The sequence below is a fragment of the Nomascus leucogenys genome, chromosome 14, assembly GCF_006542625.1.
Source record: "Nomascus leucogenys isolate Asia chromosome 14, Asia_NLE_v1, whole genome shotgun sequence".
Lineage (NCBI taxonomy): Eukaryota > Metazoa > Chordata > Mammalia > Primates > Hylobatidae > Nomascus > Nomascus leucogenys.
In genome coordinates, this window is record NC_044394.1 from 68,633,227 (window position 1) to 68,655,722 (window position 22,496).

The window sequence follows — 22,496 nt, forward strand, 5'->3', positions numbered from 1 at the left end:
ATTTTGATCCTGTCACTCTGCTTAAAAGTCTTCTCTGCTTCCCCCCAAACATGGGACAAATCTAAATTCCTTAGTTCAGTGTGCAAGGCTCCTGATGCTCAGGCCCAGCCTAGCTATGCTTTCTGGAACTTTGCCCTTTAGCAAAGTAAATTGCTGGTCATTTCCAGAACATGCAGTGTTGTTTCTTGCTCCTGCTCCCTTTTCCTGGAATGGCTGCCCCTGTTCCTCCACCTGAAACATCCTTCTTCCTTCTTCAGATCCCAGGCAGGTTGCCTACTACCCCCATGGTGGTAGTAGTGGGCTTTGCACACACCTGCACTGTAGCATGTGTTGCACTGTGTGGTCATGGTTTCCAGGTTGATTGCAGACAGCAAGCCTGGGAGTTTCTGGAGATCTCAAGAGTGAGGCTCCTTCAGCTGTGTGCCTTCATGCCTCACCTATTGCCTCACCTGCAACAGGTGTTCAACAAGTATTTGCTGTTAAGTAAAAGTGAAGGGGTGGTGACAAAAACAGTGACAGTGGGGCCTCAACAACTCAAGAACTAAGATTAGGTTGGAATTTCTTGGGGAATACCAGAAAGTGGGAGTGGAGAAAGTTTAATGGTCAGTAAGTCTAAGATGAATTTAAAATTAGTGGGGCGTGGCGGGGCGTGCCTGTGGTCCCAGCTATTTGGCAGGCTGAGGTGGGAGATGGGAGGATTGCTTGAGCCTGAGATGTCAAGGCTGCAGTGAACTCTGATCATGCCACTTGCACTACAACCTGGGAGACAAAGCAAGACCCTGCCTCAAAAAAAAAAAAAATAGAAAGTTGAATTGAAGAGGCTCAGTAAATGTTCAGACCTAGAGGATTTCAGGACTTGGCTAGGAAGGAAGAGACAATTTGGGCAAGTCAGGTGCAGGGAGGCAGAAATCAGGAAACACAGAGCCCAGAAGAGATTGGAAGTAGACAGGACAGAATCAGAAATGTTCCCTGTTGGTCCAACAATGGTATTCAGTAGTCTTTGCTTTAGTACTTCATTAAATGAGTCTTGTATTCGAGTAATAATTAGGTGAAAACTTTTACAAGTGTCTGGAAGAATGTTAACTTATATTTTATCTTTGAACAGCTCTCTAGATTCATGTTTGAGGGGCGGGAAATAAAGTTGGTGATGACTTGTGCAGCCTTCATCACAATGAATCCTGGCTATGCAGGCAGAACTGAATTGCCAGATAATTTGAAAGCCCTGTTTAGACCATTTGCGATGATGGTTCCAAATTATGCCTTGATTGCAGAGGTGAGCATCACATTATAAAGCAGCAGAAATGTAAACTTGTTTATTTTATTTACCATTTGATTCTATCAAGGTAGAAAGTTTCCTTTATGAATGCCCCTAGTAATGGTTACACATTACTAGTGTAGATATGATTGTTATCACGTGGAATGTTAAGTTCTGCATGTTTGTTTGTTTACTGCTATAGCCATAATACCCAGAATGGTATCTGGAATATAATAGGCCCCTAAAACTGGAAAGAATCAATGAGTTTAATTAACCAGTTCATTGGGGTTTTTCAGTTCCTGTCTAGGAATTAAAATGTCTGGACTGATTACAAAAACACAGATTATTTTTATTTCTCTTTGCACATTATTTTTTACTGGAGTCAAGGGATGTTGGGTAGAAGCCTCCTCACTATGAGGTGGTTGGAGATTGGCTTATAAGTCTGTATCAACTTAGTCAAAAAATAGTAATCATTAACAAATTATTTATAATCATGTTTGTTTTTTCTGTGTCTACTTAGGCATCTTTCTATTTACACTGGCTTCAAATAGACAAGAATTTAAATGCCAGCCAAAAATTGATGTATTTGGCCAAGCACAGTGGCTCAGGCCTGTAATCCCAGCACTTTGGGAGGCCAAAGTGGGAGGATCGCTTGAGTCCAGGAGTTAGAGACTAGCCTGGGCAACGTGGTGAAATCCCATTCCTACCAAAAATATAAAAGTTAGCCAGCCTCATAACCCAGTCTCAAAATAAATAAATAAATATTTAATTAATTAAAAATAAAATAGTTCTTTAAAAAGAATTGATACATTTAAATTTTGTACTATTTTACAAAAAAGAAGCGGGGTCTCACTATGCTGCCTAGGCTGGAACTAAATGGAGGTCAGCAATCCTCCCACCTCAGCCTCTGAGTAGTTGGGACTACAGGCACATGCCAGCACATCCAGCTAAATTTTGTATGCATTTTTCATGGCACTTTTTATTGAGGTATAATTTATACACAATAAAGAGCACAGCTCAGTTAATTCTTACACATGCATTCATCTGTGTGACCACCAAGACCAAAATATAAGGCATTTTTAGGACTCCAGAAGAACCCTTGTGTGCTCAATGCTGTATTTCATAACAAGGGACACTACCCCTTTAGGATGGAATTTCTTAGAACGGATCACTCCTTTGGCTAATAAATTCCTGTGATAACAGCTAATTTCAAATATTCTTCTATGTGAAATAAAAGTAATTTCTTAAGAATAGAGTAGACTGTGCCAAATCCTATCATTAGAAAAATTACAACCTCTATTAGGGTATTAGGTCTTTCTTGCATTGCCATAAAGAAATACCTGAAACTGGGTAATTTATGAAGAAACGAGGTTTAATTGGCTCGTGGTTCTGCAGGCTGTACAGAAAGTGTGGTGCTGGCATCTACTTGGTTTCTAGGGTGGCCTTAAGGAGCTTTTACTCGTGGTGGAAGGTGAAGCAGGAGCAGGCACCGCACATGGTGAAAAACAGGAACAAGAGAGAAAGAGTGGGTGGGGGGTGCCCCACACTTTTAAATGACCAGATCACAAGAGAACTCACTCACTATTGCAAAGCAGCACCAAGCCATGAGGGATCAAAGATCCACCCCCATGACCCAGACACCTCCCATCAGCCCCCATCTTCAGTGCTGGGAATTATAATCCAATGTGAGATTTGCACAGGGATAAACATCCAAACTATGTCAATTAATATAATGCTTACAGCAGCTCAGGGGTCACCCGTACCCACTGTGGGCATGGTGGGGTGGGGGGCAGTTAGGGCAGGTAGTGTCTTTACTCTTGACCCTCTCTACAAACAGGGACAATAAATGACTTGCTCATTGTCCCAACCTGGTAGGAAGAAAACCAGGTTTAGAGCCTAGTCCAACATGTTGTCCACATCTCATGCTTTGTCCTATTGTTATATTACTCAGTAATGGATTGGGCAAATTTAAAAGTCTAGGCTTCTAAGTGCTATTCCTATTATTTTTAGAGTTTAAATGAATTAGATTGTGTCATCAGTAATTTTTTTTTCTTTTTTTGAGACAGAGTCTGGCTCTGTCGCCCAGGCTGGAGTGCAATGGCACGATCTCAGCTTACTGCAACCTCCTCCTCCCAGGTTTAAGTGATTCTCATGCCTCAGCCTCCTGAGTAGCTGGGATTACAGCTCCTGCCACCATGCCTGGCTAATTTTTTGTATTTTTAGTAGAGACGGGGTTTCACCATGTTGGTCAGGCTGGTCTCAAATTCCTGACCTCAAGTGACTCACCCATCTCGGTCTCCCAAAGTGCTGGGATTACAGGCATGAACCACTGCACCTGGCCTGTCAGTAAATATTTTTAATCACTACTGTGTGCAGAGCACTGTGCTAATCAGCAGGGATAGAGCAGGAAACAAAACAGACACCAGTAGAAATTCTGCATCATTCCGTATTCTGCATCTGAAACCAACTGCAGTGTTTCAGGCAGATTATAAATAGAAAAAAAGGCTCCACTTCCAGCTCCACTGTCAAAGACACTAAGCATCATCTGATTAATTTAACCAAGGATGCAGAAACTTGTCAGAAGAAAGGCAGAGGAGAGGCTGACAACCTTTGCATGGCTTCCTTTGACTCCTAGGGAAACTAAGGGAGCTGGTGGCAATCACTGTCCACTAGGGTGGTATTCCTGTCAGATCAGAGAAGCTCAGTTCTTGCTTTTGTACTTAGGCCTAATAACACCATCCAACTTTCATGATGGGAACATTTTCAAAAACTGGGCTCTTCTGCTCCTTGAACCAAATGTCCCCAAAGCTACATCTTCATCTATAGAAGGAAAACAGAATCAGTGCCTAGGTATCCCCATACAATATTCTGCCTTCCAGTTTCCTGTGGCACAGAAAGCCTTTTTCCCTTCAATCTTTATGTTTCTTTATTAAATGACATAACTTGGGAAGGTATAATGCTTAAAGTCAATTTTGAATATGTTGGTATCATGCTAATACATTGTTATCAATACAATATAATAAGCATTGCATTATTTTTTTCTATTCTAGGTAATTCTATATTCTGAAGGATTTGAATCCAGTAAAATATTAGCAAGAAAAATGACTCAGATGTATAAGCTTTGCAGTGAGCAGCTGTCTCAGCAGGATCACTATGATTTTGGCATGAGAGCTGTGAAGTCTGTCCTGGTCATGGCTGGGTAAGAAACTAAAGTAGCCAAGAGTGAAATCCCAAACCACGTGATCAAATGCATTAAATGGGTAACTCAGGAAAGGATCTCAGACAGTAAATGATTAATAAATGTTGGCTGCTGCTGTTGTCATCATTCTTACCTTGACACTCCCGTGACAGAGTGACACAGGCTCTCTCTCCTTATCCTATGACAGTTCTTCACTGTGAGTCCTAACACGGTTGTCCTCAACAGAAAATGATCCCCAGCTAGGCTTTGGATAACATTCACTTCCCCTGAACTCAAATTCAAACATCGGTCTTTTGTGTACAAAAGCCTTTACCACCATGAGATGGTATGACTAGACTTAAAAGACACACACACAGTCTGTTATGCATATGCAACAAAGCCAGTCATACATGTTGCCTGAGAAAGCCTCAGTTTAAAGAAACTTCATCATCCCAATTCAGTTCAGCTTATGTCTTAGATTTCACCTCTGTCTTTATAATGTGGCCCAAGCCTAAGCTTCTTTCTAGTATCTAGTAAAGAAAGTCTTTCCTCTTCTCAGGCCCCAACTTTTCTCTTTATAACTTCTTGAAACTACGATATCTGGAATCCCCAACTTGTCCAGAGTACCTGAGGAGACCTATTTTATCTCTAGTCCTTCCTCTTAGGCCATGACTCACTGACTCAGGTTCTGCACATCCAGGAACCCTCTGCCTGGCTCCTGCATCACTGGGCTCTGCATAAATCTCCCTGCACTTTCCTACCCTCTGTCTATCTTTTAACCTCTCAGATATAGTATGTCCCCTCTTTACAGGATGACCATTTAAGGACTAGGAATACTAAGAAGTTGAGATACACTTGCACTGAAGGAGCACAACTACAGTCCAGTGAGTCATAGAGACAGACCAATGTGCAGTCATGTAGCTGCGATGCAGGGAGGGCAGCAACAGGGCTGCACCCACCCGAGGTTCGCTGAGAAGGAGTATAGAGGACAGGAGCTTTCTAGAAAATGGAGTCACTGGGCTGGGTTTTGAGGGGGAAATAAGAGCAGGTAAAGAACAAGGCAAGATATTCTGGGCAGGGAGAAAAGAAAATCACAGGGATAGAAATCATCATGGTGTATTCAGGAAACTATAAATTCAGGTTGAATAACATCGGGATTGGGGAGAGTGTTGAGATGTCCTTGTCATTCTCTTCAAGGCTGCATAGCCATTGCAGGACTTGTCAGTATGCTCTGATGGAGATGAACGCTGAACACATGAGGGAAAATGATCTTCTGCTTCTAGCAGGAATCCTCAGGGGAAGGGCTCTGCCCTCCCCACAGGTTTAGAAAATCACATTCAACCTTACGTTCTTGTGGTATTATCCGAAATATTCCTTTAAATTTAGATCTTTAAAAAGAGAAAACCCAGACCTAAATGAAGATGTGGTGTTGATAAGAGCTTTACGAGACTCCAATTTGCCAAAATTTCTAACAGATGATGCTCTTCTGTTCAGGTAAGTTTCTAGATGTTACCAAGTAAAATATGGCTATCACGTAGAGGCAAATGGTAGTCTTTTCTTCAATTATTTCTTTCTCTAACAAGCTGAAAACTTTCCTATCTTTTCTGGAGAAACTTATTTTGCAGTTTAAGAAATACTCATTTAAAATGAAGATACTAAAGTTTGGGCATAATTACAATCATTTGTGTTTTTTTATCAAAATATTTATCACCAGACTGTGTGCTGTACAAATTAGCATTTGGCCATAAGTTCCTGACCTAAGAGAAGTTTCTGACTCAAGAAAAGTCAGACTTGGGGTTTAACATAAATACAATTGCTTTTATCCATTTCGTTGTTTGTTATTTAACTTTATGTTTCTCTAAGTTTTACATGTATATAGTTTTTAAAAAATACTTTCACAAATTAGTTTCATGGAAAGCAACAGTCCCCAGCCTTTCACCAACTCCCACTTCCTAAAGACAATCATTTTCCAACTCTTTTATTTATTTATCTTGCTATCCCCCTCCAAACTTCTTAATACCATTTAGACCATTTCCTTTTCTTTCTTTTTTTTTTTTACTTTTTTCAGTGGTTGCCCTAGATTTTGCAATATACATTTACAACTAATCTAAGCCCACTTTCAATTAACACTATACCATTTCATGAGAAGTGTGAGTACCTTACAATAACAATCCTATTTCTCCCTTCTATCCTAATTCCTCCCTTCCATCCCTTGTGTCATTGCTGTCATTCATTTTACTTGTATATGAGCATACATAAGCACATAAATAATACATACCTAGGCATACATAATCACATACATTGTTGCTATGACTATTTTGAACAAACTGTTATCTGTTAGATCAATTAAGAATAAGAAAAATAAAAATTTTCATTTTACCTTCAATTACTCCATCTTCCATGCTCTTCCTTTAGGTAGATCAGAGTTTCTGACCTGTTATTTTTCATCTTTCTAAAGAACTTCTTTTAATATTTCTTGCAAGGCAAGACTACTGGCAACAAATGTTCTCCATATTTGTCTGAGAAAGTCTTTATTTCTTCTTCACTTTTGAAGGATAATTTCACAGGGGACAGAATTCTAGGTGGGTGGGGTTTCCCTCATATGTTTCACTCCACTCTCTTCCTGCTTGCATAATTTCTGAGGAAAAGTCAAATGTAATTCTTATCTTTGCTCATCTATAGGTAAAGTGAGTTTTTTTTTTCCTTCTGGCTTCTTTCTATATTTTTTTCTTTATCTTTAATTTTCTATGGTTTTAAAATGACCTGCCTCAGTATAATTTTGAGGTATTTATCCTGCTTAGTGTTTTCTGAGTTTCCTGGATCTAAGGTTTGGTGTGTGACATTAATTTGGGGAAATTCTGTTATTATTCTTTCAAATATTTCTTCTGTTCTTTTCTCCCTCTCTTACCCTCTGGTATTCCCACTGCACACGTGGTACTCCTTTTGTAGTTGTACCATGGTTCTTGGGTATTATGTTGCTTTTCCAGTCTTTATTCTCTTGACTTTTTAGTTTCAGAGGTTTCTATTGAGGTACGCTCAAGCTCAGCGATACTTTCCTCAGCTGAGTCCAATCTACTAATAAGCCTATCAAAGGCATTCTTCATCTCTGTTATAGTGTGCTGGTTTTTATAATGCATTTCTTTTTGCTTCTTTCTTTGGCTTCCATATCTCTGCTTATATCACCCAGCTGTTTCTGTATGCTATCCATTTTATCCATTAGAGCCTTTCACATATTAATCATTATTGCTCTAAATCCCTGTCTGATAATTTCAGCATCCTTCGCATGTCCACTTCTACTGCTTGCTCTGTCTCTTCAAATTGTGGGGGGGGGTTTGCCTTTTATTATCTCTCATAATATTTTCTTGATAGCTGGACATGATGTACTGGTTAAAGGAACTGGGCCAAAAGTAAATTGGCTGTAAGTAATGTAGTGATAAGGTGCAGCAGGAGGGAAAATGTTCTATTGTCCTAGGATTAGGACTCAGTCTTTTAATGAGCCTGTGCCTTTGAACTGTAAGCTTCATCAGTGTTTCTCACTTTTTTTCTCCCCCTGTTAGGTGGTACAGGGTGGCTACTGTGGCCTAGAGTTGGGTAATTCCCTTCTCCCAGTGAAAGGCTAGAGCCAGCAGGAGTCGATGTTTCCCTTCCCCCAGGTCTGTTAGGCTCTGACAAAACTCTAGCAGGTTAGGCTCTGATTAACTCTCCTGGCTTCTTGTTAGGAACAGCAGAGTGCTCCAGCCTATTTCAGAATGGTTTCTCTTCCCCTCCCCTGCCAGAAGCATGAAGAGATTTCTTTTTTTTGTGTGTGATTTTTTTTTTCATTTCCAACTTTTATTTTAAGGTCCAGGGTACATGTGCAGGATATACAGGTTTGTTACATAGGTAAACAAGTGCCATGGTGGTTTGCTGCACAGATCATCCCATCACCCAGGCATTCAGCTGAGCATCCATTAGCTATTTTTCCTGACCCTCTCCCTCTTCCCACTCCCCACCCTCCGACAGGCTCCGGTGTGTGTTGTTCCCCACCATGTGTCCATGTGCTCTCATCATTTAGCTCCTACTTATAAGTGAGAGCATACAGTATTTGGTGTTCTGTTCCTGCATTAGTTTGCTAAGGATAATGGCCTCCAGCTCCATCCACGTTCCTACAAAGGACATAATCTCATTCCTTTTTATGGCTGCGTATTATTCCAAGGTGCATATGTACCACATTTTCTTTATCCAGTCTACCATTGATGGGCTTTTAGGTTGGTTACATGTCTTTGCTATTTTGAATAATGCTGCAATGAACATACACATGCATGTGTCTTTATAACGGAATGACATATTTCTTTAAGTATATACCCAGTAATGGGATTGCTGGGTCAAATGGTAGTTCTGTTTTTAGCTCTTTGGGGAATCACTAAACTGATTTCCACAGTGGTTGAACTAATTTACACTCACACCAACAGTGTAAAAGCCATTCTTTTTTCTCCACAACCTCACCAACATCGGTTGTTTTTTGACTTTTTAGTAATAGCCATTCTAGGCCGGGTATGGTGGCTTGTGCCTGTAATCCCAACACTTTGGGAAGACGAGGCAGGTGGATCATCTGAGGTCAGGAGTTTGAGACCAGCCTGACCAATATGGTGAAACCCTATCTCTACTAAAACTACAAAATTAGCTGGGTGTGGTGGCACATGCCTATAATCCCAGCTACTTGGGAGGCTGAGGAAGGAGAATCACTTGAACCTGGGAGGTGGAGGTTGCAGTAAGCCAAGATCGTGCCATTGCACTCCAGCCTGGACAACAAAAGTGAAACTCCATCTCAAAAATAGTAATAATAATAATAATAGCCATTCTAACTGGCATGAGATGGTATCACATTGTGGTTTTGACTTGCATTTCTCTACTGATCAGTAATGTTGAGCTTTTTTTCATATGTTTGTTGGCCACGTGTGGTGTCTTCTTTTGAGAAGTGCCTGTTCATGTACTTTGCCCACCTTGTAATGGGGCTGTTTGTTTTTTCTTGTAAATTTGTTTAAGTTCCTTATAGATGCTGGATATTAGACCTTTGCCAGATGCATAGATTGCAAAAATTTTCACATGATGGGATTTCTCTCAGATATTTACTCCAAGAACCTGGCTGAGTTCCTAGAGGTAAAACTCACAAAAGATGTGCCCCTCCACCCCATGACTGGATGCGCCTGGAGTTTTTAACTCTCAGACATCTCCACATCTAGCCTCAAGCAATTTATCAATTACAGCTCACATTTTCCTACCCTGGCACTGGCTCCCATACTAGTTTGTTGTAATCCTGTGTATGTGACTTTCTGTGTCTCCAATGTTGAGGGCAGAGGTATCTACAGGCATACCTCATTTTATTCCACTTCATTTTACTGCACTTCACAGATATGTATTTTACAAATTGAAGGTTTGTAGCAACCCTTCATGAAGCAAGTTTATCAGCACAATTTTTCCAACAGCTTGTGTTCGCCATGTGTATATGTGGCAATTTTAGTAATTCTCACAATATTTCCAACTTTTTTATTATTGTATCTGTTATGGTGATCTGTGATCAGTGATCTTTGATGTTACTATTGCAGTTGTTCTGGGAGCACCACAAACTGCACCCATACATGACAGCAAACTTAATTGATAAATGTGTGTGCTCTGACTGGTCCACAGACAGCCATTCTCCCATCTCTCTCCTTCTCCTTGGGCCTCCCTCTTCTCTGAGACACAATAATATTGAAATTAGGCCAAATAATGACCCTACAATGGTCTGTAGTGTTCAAGTGAAAGGGAGAGTCACACACCTCTCACCTTAAATCAAAAGCTGGAAACAATTAAGCTTAGTGAGGAAGGCATGTCTAAAGCCAAGATAGGCTGAAAGCTAGGCCTCTTGTGCCAAATAGCCTAATTGTGAATGCGAAGGAAAAGATATTGAAAGAAATTAAAAGTGCTACTCCAGTGAATACATGAATGATAAGAAAGAGAAAGTAACCTTATTGCTGATATGGAGAAAGTTTTAGCGGTCTGGATAAAAGATTAAACCAGCCACAACATTCTATTAAGCCAAAGCCTAATCCAGATCAAGGCCCTAACTCTTTTCACTTCTATAAAGGAGGAGAGAGTGGTGAGGAAGCTGCAGAAGAAAAGTTCAAAGCTAGCAGACATGTGACTGAATTGCTGCAATCTCATAATAAAACCTGCATGGATGAGGAGTTGCTTCTTATAGATTAGCAAAGAAAGTCATTTTTTTGTTTGTTTGTTTGCTTTGAGATAGTCTCACTCTGTCACCCAAGCTGGAGTGCAGTGACACAATCTTGGCTCCCTGCAACCTCTGCCTCCCAGGTTCAAGCAATTCTCCTGCCTCAGTCTCCCAAGTAGATGGGACTACAGGCACATGCCACCAACCCTGGCTAATTTTGTATTTTTGGTAGAGACAGAGTTTCACCATGTTGGCCAGGCTGGTCTTGAACTCCTGGCCTCAAGTGATTAGCCCGCCTCAGCCTCCCAAAGTGCTGGGATTACAGGTATGAGCCACCATACCCGGCCAAAAGTGTTTCTTGCAATGGGATCTACTCCTGGTGAAGTAGCTAGCTTCAAACTTCTTTTCCTAGCTAGCTTCATGAAGGTTCCTTCATGAAGCTGAAGCAAAGAAGCTATTTCCATAACATAAGGTACAAGGTAAAGTAGCAAATGCTGATGTAGAGGCTGCAGTAAGTTATCCAGATCTAGCTAAGAACACTGATGAAGGTGGCTACACTAAGCAACAGATTTTTAATGTAGATAAAACAGCCTTCTATTAGAGGATGATGCCATATAGGACTTTCATAGTGAAAAACGAGAAACTAACACCTGGCTTCAAAGCTTTAAAGGCCAGGCTGACTCTAGTTAGGGGCTAAAGCAACTGGTGGCTTTAAGTTAAAGCCGATGCTCATTTACCACTCCAAAAACCCTAGGGCCCTTAAGAATTACACTAAATCTACTCTGCCTGTGCTCTAAAAATGAAACAACAAGGCATGGATGACAGCATGTCTGTTTAGAGAATGGTTTACTGAATATTTTAACCCTTTTCCCATTTGCCCCAAGAGTACTCGCTGGCAGCACTTGTGGCTGTAGAATTTAACCCGAGATAACTTTGCCATGAATTATCTCACTTTTATTATTATTTTCACATTGCTCTAGTATACTGACTTTGGAAACAAAAGGCATCATTCTATAGCATTCTGTTTTTAGTAGTGGTATTTCCGCTTACAAAACATAGTAGTTCTTGATCACTGAAAATGTCAAATCCTAGAAAGCATAACATTCCTATGCATGATGTTAACATTGTTTTTTTAATAGTTGTTGGCCCAAGATTCATTTGATGAATCTGATTTTTCCAAAATAGATGACTCTGATGATTTGGATGATTCTAATGCTGGTTCTGTTTAGAAATAACTCCAAGAACAGTTTTTATATTTTATTTTCACACTGAAAAGCAGTCAGATTTGCTTCAGCCTCAAAGAGCATGTTTATGTAAAATTAAATGAGCGCTGGCAGTGAGCTGCCGTTTTTTGTTCTAAATGAGAAAAGGGCTAAATCACCATTGAGAGCTACTGCTCAGAAAAAAAAAAAAAAAACTCCTTTTAAAATATTACTGCTCATTGGCAATGAACCTGGTCACTCAAGGCTTCTGAGGGAGATGTACGAGGAGACGAATGTTGTTTTCATGTCTGCTAACACAACATCCATTCTGTAGCCCATGGATCAAGGAGTACTTTCAACTTTCAAGTCTTATTATTTAAGTAACATATTTTGTGATGCTCTATCTGCCATAGATAGTGATTTCTCTAATGGATCCAGGCAAAGTTAATTTAAAAACCGTCTGAAAAGGATTCATCATTCTAGATATCATTAAGAATATTAATGATTCATGGTAAGACAGAATGTCAACATAATAAGAGTTTGGGAACAGTTGATTCCAACCCTCATGGATGATTTTGAGGGATTTAAGACCTCAGTGGAGGAAGTAACTACAGATGTGGTGGAAATAGCAAGAGAACTAGAATTGGAAGTGGAGCCTGAAGATGTGACTGAATTGCTGCGATCTCATGATCAAACGTAAATGGATGAGGAGTTGCTTCTTATGGATTAGCAAAGAAAGTAGTTTCCTGAGATGGGATCTATTCCTGGTGAAGATGCTGTGAACGTTGTTAAAATGACAACAAAAGACTCTGACTGTTATATAAATATAGTTGATAAAGCAGTGGAAGGATTTGAGAGAACTGACTTCAATTTTGAAAGAAGTTCTGCTGTGAGTAAAATGTTATCAAACAGCATCACATGCTACATAGATATCTTTCACAAAGAGTCGATGAACATGGCAAACATTATTGTTGTCTTATTTTAAGAAATTGCCACAGTCACTCCAGCCTTCAGCAACTACCACCCTGCTCAGTCAGCAGATATCAACATTGAGGTAAGACCCTCTGCCAGCAAAAAGATTACAACTTGCCGACGGCTCAGATGGTCATTAGCCTTTTTTAGCAATAAAGCATTTTTAAATAAAGGTATGTACATTTTTTAGACATAATGCTATTGCATGCTTAAATGACTACAGTATAGCATGAAGATAAATTTTATATGCACTGAGAAACCAAAAAATTCATATGAGTTGCTTTATTGCTATATTCACTTTATTGTAGTGGTCTGAAACTGAACCCACAGCATCTCTGAAGGATGCTTATATATAAATATACGATTAAGTTTCACAATGAATGGTAATACCTTGTTCATAAGAGGAGCTCGTATTTTCATTTTTCATGTTCTTTCTTCCTTTCTGATGCTCCAAGCTTGCTTCTTTCATCATTTTCTTTTTACTTAGAGAACTTTCCTTTAGCCATTCTTCATGGTAGATCTGCTGGCTACAAATTCATTTCCTTTCCCTTTATCTGAGAATGTCTTGATTTCCCTTCATTCCAGAGGGATATTTTCCCTGGATATAGGATTCTGGAGTGACAGTTCTTTCAGGACTTGAAAGCTGTTGTACCATATACTTCCCAGGTACACCATGAAATTCTGTGCAGCCATAAAAAGGAATGAGATCATGTTCCTTTTCAGGGACATGGATGAAGCTGGACACCATTATCCTCAGCAAACTAACACGGGAACAGAAAACCAAACACCACATGTTCTCACTTTTAAGTGGGAGCTGAAAAATGATGGGTTGATAGGTGCAGCAAACCACCATGGCACACATTTACCTATGTAACAAACCTGCACATCCTGCACATGTACCCCAGAACTGAAAATAAAACGTTTTTTAAAAAAGATGTATGACTTCCTGTCAGCCTCCATGATCTCTGATGAGAATTCTGTTGTCATTTTATGGTTTTTTCCCCTGCTGGTTAGGTTTCATTTTTTTTTTCTTCTGGCTGCTGCTAAAATTGTTTTCTTTGTCTTCCATTTTTAGAAGTTTGACTATGTTGTATCTTCATATGGATTTCTTCGAGTTTATTCTGTTTGAGATTTGATCAACTTCTTAAATCTGTAGGTTCATGCTTTTTGGCAAATGTGTGACATTTTCAGTCATTATTTCTCTGAATACTTCTTCAGCTCCTTCATCTTTCCCCATCATTTGAGACTCCAGTGACACAAATGTTAGATCTTTTGTTATATTTCCATAGGTCCCCAAGGGCTGCTCATTTCTTTTTTCAGACAATATTCTCTGTCTTGTTCAGATTGGGTGACTTCTATTATGCTATCTTGCAGTTTACCAAATCTTTCCTCTATCCCTTCCATTTTGCTCTTGAACCCATCTATTGATTTTTTTGTTATTGTATTTCTTCAGTTCTAAAATTTCTAATAGGCTCTCTGTATTTTTTTTTTTTTTTGGCTGAGACGTCCTTATATTCTTTTGTTTCTATTGTGTTCATAATGGGTACTTAAAACATTTTTATGATGTCTATTTTAAGATAATGATCTCACCTGTGTGTAGTCACATGTACCTATAGTCCTGGCTAGTCAGAAGGCTGAGGCAGGAAGACTGTTTGAACCCAGGAGTTCAAGGCCAGCCTGGGCAGTACAGTGAGACCCTATCCCTTAATAAATAAAATAAATTTGTCAGACAGTTTTAACGTTTCTCTCATCTCAGTGTTAGCATCTATTGATTGTCTCTCTTAGTTCAATTTGATATCTTTCTGGCTTTTGATACGATGAATGATTTTCATTGAAACCTACTTATCTGAGGTATTATGTTATGAGACTCTAGATCTTATTTAAACTTGTTTTATCTGGCTTTTCCTGATGCCACACCAGCAAGAGAAATTAGAAATGCAACTTTGTTACTGCCAGGTGGGGATAGAATTCAAGCTTTATTGATATCTGGTGGGAGCAGTCATTTCTGCTGTGTAGAGGTGGGAGTTCCAGCTCCCTGGCAGTCCTCCAGTGACATTGTCCTGGATAGAAGAGTAGAAGCGCCTCATTACTGCTCCCCACGTGACCTCCACTGATGCCACAAGGGAAGACAGCTTTATTACCTCTGGACAGTGGTGAAAGTCCTGACTCTCCACTGAGCCTCCTCTGATTCCACCCGTCAAAGAGAGGAAGGGGTGCTTCATTATTCCTGGGTAGGGCTGGAAGTCTAGGCTTCCCATATGGTCTCCACTAATACCAAAGGGGGCATCATTACTTCCCAGTGAGGATGAAAGTACATCCCTATTTGGCCTTCTCTGACACCGTTGCGGAATGAGAGGAGGAATTTCAGGAGACTTGTTAACACCCTAGCTAGAGTGGAAGTCTGGGCTCCGCACTCAGTGTCTGCTGGTGAGGGTAGGAATAAATACCTCAGGATTTTTCTGTGGTGTTTGGTTACAGTAGAGCAGTTATTGCCTAAATGTTTTCTGTCATGCTGGGCTGCCCCTTTCCTGGTCCTTTGGATAAAGACAGTAAGCTTTTCCTGGGGCTTTTTTTTTTAATCTGTGCCCATTGGCATTTCTGGATTGCCAGGATGTAAAAGACAAAGAGACACAAGGGACTCGTCACTGTGTTATTGCTTGCATCTTAAGGTACCTAGCCAGTCTGACTTCTCTCTACCTTTCAGAGTCTTCTTTTATTTATTTTACTTAATGTACAGGGATTTTAGTTGTACTTAATGGAAGGAATAGGGAAAAGTAAATCTGTTCCATCTTTCTGGAGAAATAAGTTGGTTGACACTTTCATGTATTACCTTTAATACATTTCTATTTTTACAGCTGTTGCTTTTTCAATTCGTTATATATCATGAGCATTTTTTTCATGTTAGTATATATGCATGAGTCTATTTTTTTTTTACTGCTGCTAGATTGCTATTATATAAGACGGTACTTTGAGACATAATAAACCTGTAGAACTACTTTAATGTGAAAGGTCTTACATATGGACATTTAGATTTTTTCCTAATTGTTTTCTACTCTAATAATGAATATTCCTATACATATATCTTTGCACACGTATGATATTTCTACAGGGGAGATTCCTGGAAGTAAGTTTCCTAGGTCATAGGGTTTGCACATTTTTTATTTAAATAGATTAAATCAAATTGTCCTCCAAAGATGACTTACCCTTTTACATTAACATAAGTGGTTTTATGAAGGCACCTGTTTCCCCATAAGTGTTTTAAAGAGAAGCCAAATGTAGTAGCCTATTTTAATGTTCATTTCTTTAACTATTAGAGTCATTGGGCATCATTTCCTATGTTCATTATTTATTTATAATTATTATTCTTGGAGCATGTTCCTATTGTACTCTTACTTATTGATTTATAGAAACTCATAGCCTTTATCTGATATAAACATTGGGAATGTTTTTCTAAGCCTCTCATTCATGCTTTAAGTTTGTATATAAAGCTTTTTATCTCACAGAAGTTTGATTTTTGTCTGTTTTTCTTTTTTCACTGTCAACTTTTTTTTACAGTTGTAGGTTTCCTGCCTTTCTTAGAAAGATCGCCTTACCACAATGTTGCAAAATTTAGCTCTTGTACTTTCTTCTAGTACTTTCATCACTTTATGTACGGTTTTAACTGTATCACAAATGTATTTGTGTATATAATATGAGGTAAAGATTTAGCTTCTTTTTTCCCATAGAAACATCTCATACTGTTTCCTATAGGAATAGTCACATTTTTCCTTCCTCCCTTCTTGCATGATACTAATTTTAATTATATATTCATCTTATTTTTCTGAATAGCCACATACAGTTAATGAGTATATGTAAGTGATTTTAGGAAAAGTTGAGCTATAAATTTAATTTTTAAATATAATTTTTAAATAATTTTAAATTTTTAAGTGAGATATTTTATAATTTTTTTAATAATTAAAAATAAGTTCATCACCTTCTATATGTTTGGTACTATGCCATGTACTGTGGGAAATACAGAAAGAAACATAAGAGATACCGCTTACTCCCAAGAAGCTCCTAATATACTTAGGAACATTGGTCTACTATACAGGAAACAAAATCATGCATGATATCAGAGAAATGATAGATTCTGGTACAGCACATAGGACAAACTAATACTGTACATGTTCAGAAGAGAAAGATCAATGAGACACAATAAGACTCATAATATTTCATTGATTGTAACAAATATGGGAAAATATCAATGACCAGTTCTTCCTAATTGATTTTATTTTTGTTTTGACAGTGGAATCATATCTGACCTTTTTCCTGGAGTCCAGATTCCAGAACATGATTATGGTATTTTACAATCAACAATTGTGGATGTCATGAATGGACAAAATCTTCAGCCTGAGATGTGTATGGTTAGAAAGGTGATACAGTTTTATGAAACTATGCTAGTAAGGCATGGTGTTATGTTAGTCGGGCCAACAGGAGGTGGCAAGACCACAGTTTACAGAATACTAGCAGAAACTTTAGGGACTTTACAAAAACTCGGGATAGAAAATCCCTTTTACCAAGCAGTTAAAACATATGTTCTCAACCCTAAATCAATTACCATGGGTGAATTATATGGAGAGGTTAATAACTTAACCTTGGAATGGAAAGATGGTTTAATGGCACTAAGTGTCCGAGCAGCTGTGAATGATACTTCAGAAGACCATAAATGGATCATCAGTGATGGGCCAGTAGATGCTCTTTGGATTGAAAACATGAATACAGTGCTGGATGATAACAAGATGCTTTGCCTGGCTAACAGTGAGAGGATTAAACTCACACCTCAAATTCACATGCTTTTTGAGGTAAGTGTACACATTACTGTGGAGTGAAATCATTCATTAAATTGGCATACTGTCATTACATCTTTTTCTCACACTGATGTAGCCTTTACTATCTATAATGTCTATTATTGTGTTCTGTTTACTTACTTATTAAATCATCCTTTTGTAAAAGGTTGGCAGTCAAATCTCAAATGTTCTTTTCTCTATAAATAGGAAGTACAATAAATTCTGGCCTCCCTGAGAGAGAGAGAGAGAGAGAGAGAACAAGAGAGAGAGAGGAGAGCTTTGTATCATTTGAAATGCATTTTAAATTTAAAAATTATTATATTTAATAAGAATAAATTATCCCACTATGATATGAATATTTGATGAGGGATTGGGAGAGGTATGTGGACCAAGTACATGTACAAATGTTATGAAGGATGCCACCTGTGTTCTATTCATTCATCAAATACTGATTGAATGCCTACTACATGCTAGGGATTCTAATACAAGAATGAAAAGGAGAAAAGAGAAAATCAAAGAGAAGAAAGGAAAAAATAACTAGCCCTGCCCATAGAATTTGACAGTATCCTCCTGTACTTGTGCGAATTTTTTTCACCTTGTACCTCATTTAACTTTCTTCCTCCATTTCTAATTACTTATTGCTCTCCCACTCTCTTCCACATAAAGCCTTTCAGTGTTAAGTTAGACTTTAAAATAGTGAATCATTTTATATGTGTGAACACTGAAGTTGGAGAAATATGGAAGTATCATATTAGCTGTTTCCTGTTCAACTTTTTTCAACTTTAGGTGCAAGATCTGCGGGTTGCCTCCCCTGCAACAGTCAGTCGATGTGGAATGGTGTTTGTGGATCCTGAAGAACTGAAATGGATGCCTTATGTTAAAACTTGGATGAAGGGTATTTCTAAAAAAGTAAGTGCAATCAGATATTTCCCAATATCTCCATCTGTCAGGACTCACGTTGCCTTCTAGTGCACAAATAACAATAGGTTAAGGACTCATGGTGCTTGATTGTAGGGGACTTCATTATTTTACCTAGTCCTCCCTGTGAATTCCTGGAATCCTCCAGGAATGTTTATATACTCCCCACATCTGTCCTCATTTCTTGTTACCCCAGCCTACCAGCCTGCCTACTCACCCTGCCTCCTGCCTATTCTGCCTGGCTTCTCCCCAGACTACAAACACAAGCCACTTTTTTGAGTCCCTAAAACCATAGCTACAACAACCTGAGGCATTGAGACTTTGCAGAAAGCTTGGGAGTAATAAAAGGAACCAAAATGAAGAAAAAGAATATTTAAGTCCAGACCCTAACTGTCATTGTTTTTGGATTTTCAGAGCCCCTAACACCTATGACAGCCAAAGATAAAAGAAAACCCATTTACATCCTACCCCAATTGTAGGTGCAAGACCTAAGACACATTCTAACCTCAGAGGTACAATTCCACCCAAAGTGAAGGAAAGCTTATACATTGTTATTCAAAACAACTCATTTTCGTACTACTTTCTGTAGCTTCTCCATTCTAACACAGGATTTTTCTCTTTAGTTTAGCTTAACAAGTAGTCCTTTGAGATGTTTCCCCCATATCTCATCCCCTACTCCAAATAAGCCATCTTCATCTCTGCCTCTCCCCCTCCAAAGATGAGCCAGAAAACTATTGTTTTCCTCCTTTTTAGGCATCAACATTTTGTCTAGTCTCAGAGTACCTTATTAAAGACAGTAATTCTCAGAATTGAGAGTTTATCATTGGCTACCTTAAGATTTTTAACTTTTCTGAATTCACTTTTTAAAAAATTAACACATTTTGTGCTTAGGGCAGTTTTAAGTTTATAGAAAAATTGAACAGAAATGAGAGTTCCCATGTACTCCCTCACCCCCAAACAGTTTCACCTATTATTAACACTGCATAAATGGTGAACCAGTATTGATACATTATTATTAACCAAAGTGCATAGTTTATGTTAGAGTTCACTCTGTGTACAATTCATGGGTTTTGAAAAATGCATAATGTCATGTTTCCACCATTATAGTATCAGGCAGAATAGTTTCATTGCTCTAAAAATCCTCTAAGCTCTACATATTCATCCCTCCTCCCCATCCCTTAACCCCTGCAACCACTGATCTTTTTACTATCTCTGTAATTTTACCTTTTCTAAAATGTTACACAGTTGAAATCATATAGTACATAGCCTTTTCAGACTGGCTTTTTTCACTTGGTAATATTCATTTAAGATACTTCCATGTCTTTCTGTGGTTTGGTAGCTTATTTCTTTTTAGCATTGGATAATATTTTTTGTATGAATGTACCACCACAGTTCATGTGCCAATTCACCTACTGAAAGACATCTTGGTTGCTTCCAAGTTTTGGCAATTATGAATTAAACTCTTAATAAGCATTAATGTGCAGGTTTTTGTGTGGACATAGTTTTCACATTTGGGTAAATACCTAGGAATGTGGTTGCTGAATTATTTAGTGTATGTTTAGCTTTGTAAGAAACTGTCAGACTGTCTTCTAATGTGGCTGTATCATTTTGCATTCCCACCAATAATGAATGAGAACTCCTGTTGTTCACATCCTTGCCAGCATTTGGCATTGTCCGTGTTTTGGATTTTAGGCACTCTAATGGGCATGTAATAGTATCTTGTTTTAATTTGCAATTTCTAATGACAAATGGTTTGAGCATCTTTTCATATGTTTGTTTGCTATCTATGGGTCATATTTCGTGAGGTGTCTATTAAGGAAGGTCTTTGGCCCATTTTTAAATTGGGTTGTTTGTTTTCTTATTATTGAATTTTAAGAGTTCTTTATATATTTTGAATTCAATTCTTTATCAGATTATATCTTTTGCAAATATTTTCTCCTGGTCTATGGCTTGTCTTTTTATTTTCTTAACAATACTCTGGTTTCTCTTCCGATTGTATAAATATTTCATCTTCTATTCTCGTAACAGTGTGTTTCACAGAGTAGAAGTTAATTTTAATGAAATTCAACTTACCAGTTTTTTCTCTCATGGATGGTGCCTTTGGTGTCATACCTAGAAAGTCATCACCAAGCCCAAAGTCATGTAGATTTTCTCCTGTTATCTTCTAAAAACTGTATATTTTGTGCTTTACACTTATAATCCATTTTCAGTTAATTTTTAGGAAGGGTATAAGGTCTGTGTCTAGATTCGTTTTTTTGCATGTGTATATCCAGTTGTTCCAGCACCATTTGTTGAAAAGACTGTCCTTTCTCCATCGGATTGCCTTTGCTTTTTTGTTAAAAATCAATTGACTGTATTTATGTAGGTCTATTTCTGTGCTCTCCATTCTGTTCCATTGATCTACTTGTCCATTCTTTCACCAATAACCCACTGTCTTGATTACTGCAGCTGTATAGTAAGTCTTGAAGTTGGGTAGTGTCAGTTTTTCAACTTTGTTCTTTTTCTTCATTGTTGTGTTGGTTATTCTGGGTCTTTTGCCTTTCCATATAAACTTTAGAATCAGTTTGTCAATTAATCCACAAAGTAACTTGCTGGAATTTTAACTGAGATTGTGTTGAATTTATAGATAACATCAGAGAAATTGACATCTTAAGACTATTTAGTCTTCCTGTCCGTGAATGTGGTATTTGTCTCCATTTATTTGGTAGTTCTTTAGCTTGTTTCATCAGAGTATTATAGCTTGTCTTATATAGATCTACTACATATTTTGTTATATTTATAGTTAATTGATTTTTGGCACTAATGTAAATTGTGTTATATTTTTAATTTCAAATTCCAATTGCTCCTCGCTGGTGTCTAAGAAAATGATTGACTTGTATATGTTAACCTCATATCCTGCAACTTTGCTATAATTACCTATGAGTTCCAGTTTTATTTGTTTTGTTTTGTCAATTTAGATAGATTTTCTACATAGACAATTATGTTATTTGTAAACAAAGACAGTTTTATTTCTTCCTTCCCAATCTATATACCTTTTATTTCCTTTTATTGTCCTATTGCATTAGCTAGGACTTCAGGACAACGTTGAATAAGAGTAGTGAGAGGGGCTGAATTCACTTTTAAATATTTGGAAATTATTTTTCTACCTTACATAGATATTAAAATGTTGTCTTCTGTGTTTCTTCTTTTTCATTGTTAATAATTGTGAAAGAACATCAATATAGAAGAGTGCATGAAATATGTATTGGCAGCTTAAGAAATAATTATGAAATTAACACCTCTGAACCCATTGCCAGACCAAGAAATAGAATGCAATCAACTACCCATAATTTCCCCTATGTATCCCTTCCCAGTCATAAAAGGTTTCCTTAAAATTTAATTTGTTTAATATGTTGTCATAGTTATAGCCTTTGGTCTAAAGGTCATTTAATATATAGAAATATCCAGATTTTAACCAACCTAATTCTAAACTTAATTATATATTTATCAGGTCTTGCTAAACTATCATTTGTTTCATTTTCAGCTGACTGAGGAAACCCAAGAATATATATTGAATCTTTTCCAACGTTATGTTGATGAAGGTTTACATTTTATCAATAAAAAGTGCAGCCAAGCAATTCCACAAGTGGACATCAGCAAAGTTACTACACTCTGTTGCTTATTGGAGTCCTTGATACTTGGGAAAGATGGAGTCAACTTGGCAATGGTATGAAGAGTTTTCTTACTGCTATGAAGCTAGAAAAATTAGATTATTGTATAAGTTCTTTGCAAAGAAATGACTCCATTCTAAAATATAAACATTTGATTTTTAAGTTAATTTTCCAGGGGACTAATAGCTGTGATTACATTCGTAGAATCTCAAAGCTACAAGTAACATTAGCATGTATAGTTTATTCCTCTACTCAGTTTTGAATTCTCTTACAGTCTACAACATATTCCCAATACAAGATAT

The 22,496-nt window shown here is 37.9% G+C and overlaps 1 protein-coding gene across 1 annotated transcript in view; it reads left to right on the forward strand.

Annotated features, from left to right (window-relative positions):
• The window catches only part of DNAH6 (dynein axonemal heavy chain 6), a 354,720-nt gene that overhangs the window by 167,143 nt on the left and 165,081 nt on the right, over positions 1 to 22,496 (forward strand). The window contains exons 31-36 of the mRNA XM_030828117.1: positions 1,106 to 1,273; positions 4,306 to 4,454; positions 5,820 to 5,927; positions 17,086 to 17,641; positions 18,413 to 18,535; positions 22,068 to 22,250. Coding sequence (XP_030683977.1) covers positions 1,106 to 1,273; positions 4,306 to 4,454; positions 5,820 to 5,927; positions 17,086 to 17,641; positions 18,413 to 18,535; positions 22,068 to 22,250 — 1,287 coding nt within the window. The remainder of the gene's footprint in view (positions 1 to 1,105; positions 1,274 to 4,305; positions 4,455 to 5,819; positions 5,928 to 17,085; positions 17,642 to 18,412; positions 18,536 to 22,067; positions 22,251 to 22,496) is intronic.